This window comes from Pinus tabuliformis, chromosome 4_2 (genome assembly GCF_031772625.1).
Source record: "Pinus tabuliformis cultivar Carrire ecotype Pingquan chromosome 4_2, CPIR1, whole genome shotgun sequence".
In the NCBI taxonomy this organism is placed as follows: Eukaryota; Viridiplantae; Streptophyta; class Pinopsida; order Pinales; family Pinaceae; genus Pinus; species Pinus tabuliformis.
This window is the reverse complement of record NC_142304.1, coordinates 902,713,114-902,714,527: the sequence shown is the minus strand read 5'-3', so window position 1 is coordinate 902,714,527 and position 1,414 is coordinate 902,713,114. Positions and strand designations below refer to the sequence as shown.

The following is a 1,414-nucleotide window of genomic DNA, read 5'->3' as shown; positions in this document are numbered from 1 at the left end:
CCTCAGACCGTGCCTTATCCCCCCATGTGGCCATAATACCAGTACCCACCTTGGCAACAGTGGAACCCTCAAGCTAGTACGAGCTCTCCATGGGCTCCAACTTGGAAAGGATCCTCTCCATATTAGTTTCCTTAGCAGATGCCACAGCAGCAACTCCAACTTCCCTCCACTGTGCCTCCTAGTAACCAACCTTCCTATCCTCAGCTTCCAATGCAACCTAACCCTAACCCTAACAATAATGGAGCTCATCAAGATGATGTTCTTAACCTGCCTTCATATAGTATCTCCACTGCGGAGTTGTATGAAATGAATTTGTGATCAGGTCGAACAATTAACGTCCAACCTCCTCTAGTTATCATTGAATAGCTTGAATATGAAGGTAAGGAGGCAGAACTGATTAGTAGAGAGCCAAAACAAACTGATAGAAACTAGGTGCCTCCTGTTAAACAACATCAATCTGAACCACCTTACCCAGAGAGACTAATTATGAGTAAACCAAGCCCTCAAGCTGAATTTGATTTATTAGGATAATTGCATAACTTATTTGTTAAAATTCCCTTGTTACGAGCTATGAAGGATGTTCTAATCTACGAAAAGACTCTTAGAGAATATTGTTCAAAGAAACCTTCAAAGAAAACTAAAGATACCCTCACTATACATGTTATTGGAAAATTATCGGACTTTATGATGGGAAAATCAATGTCGGTGAAATATGGAGATCCGGAGAACCCGATTTTGAGAGTACAGATTAATGGGGTAGATATTCAAAATGTGTTGGTAGACTTGGGTGCTGCCATCAATGTCATCACCACTGAAACCATGCATGTATTAGGTCTTCACAATTTGAAGCATACACCTACAATATTGGAATTAGCAGATCGATCTACAGTCAAACATGTAGGGAAGTTGGAAGATGTGACAATTTAAGTGGATTCATGGCATTACCCCATAGATTTCCTGGTATTACGTACACAATCTTCAGTCGGCAGTCATCCCTTGATTTTGGGTAGACCATGGCTGGCCACTGCAGACCCTTACATTGGGTGCTGCTAAAGAAATATGGTTATTTCTAATGGGCATAACACTAATAATTTAGTGCTATATCCACCCTCAAAACCAAATTCACCCATAAAACCAGCAGGTGGCAAGAGAGTTGTATCTACACTAGAGGCTGAAATGGAAGATGAAGAAGTGAGACCAGTCCTCACTATTGGATAGGCCCTTCAGTTGAAAATGGAATCAGAAGATGATGTAATCACTTCCTTCATGGATGATCCTTGTTCCATTTCAGAACCAAACCAGTAGATCCTAGAATCTATCGTAAGCTGCGAGACTTAGGTAACTATGGAAACAACAGAAGGATTAGAGGAGCCACCTGCTGATGCACCCCATGAAAGTGTTCAAGTGGAATTGG

At 41.4% G+C, this 1,414-nt stretch overlaps 1 protein-coding gene across 1 annotated transcript; it reads left to right on the top strand.

Annotated features, from left to right (window-relative positions):
- Positions 1 to 570: 570 nt before the first annotated feature.
- LOC149172606 (uncharacterized) lies at positions 571 to 927 on the top strand. The gene has a single exon (XM_089426391.1). The coding sequence runs from the start codon at positions 571 to 573 to the stop codon at positions 925 to 927; it is 357 nt and encodes a 118-aa protein (XP_089282517.1).
- The last annotated feature ends 487 nt before the right edge of the window (positions 928 to 1,414 follow it).

Bases quoted from the DNA above. Each gene is read 5' to 3' on its own strand.
- LOC149172606 (XM_089426391.1), top strand. From the start codon at position 571: ATGAAGGATGTTCTAATCTACGAAAAGACTCTTAGAGAATATTGTTCA.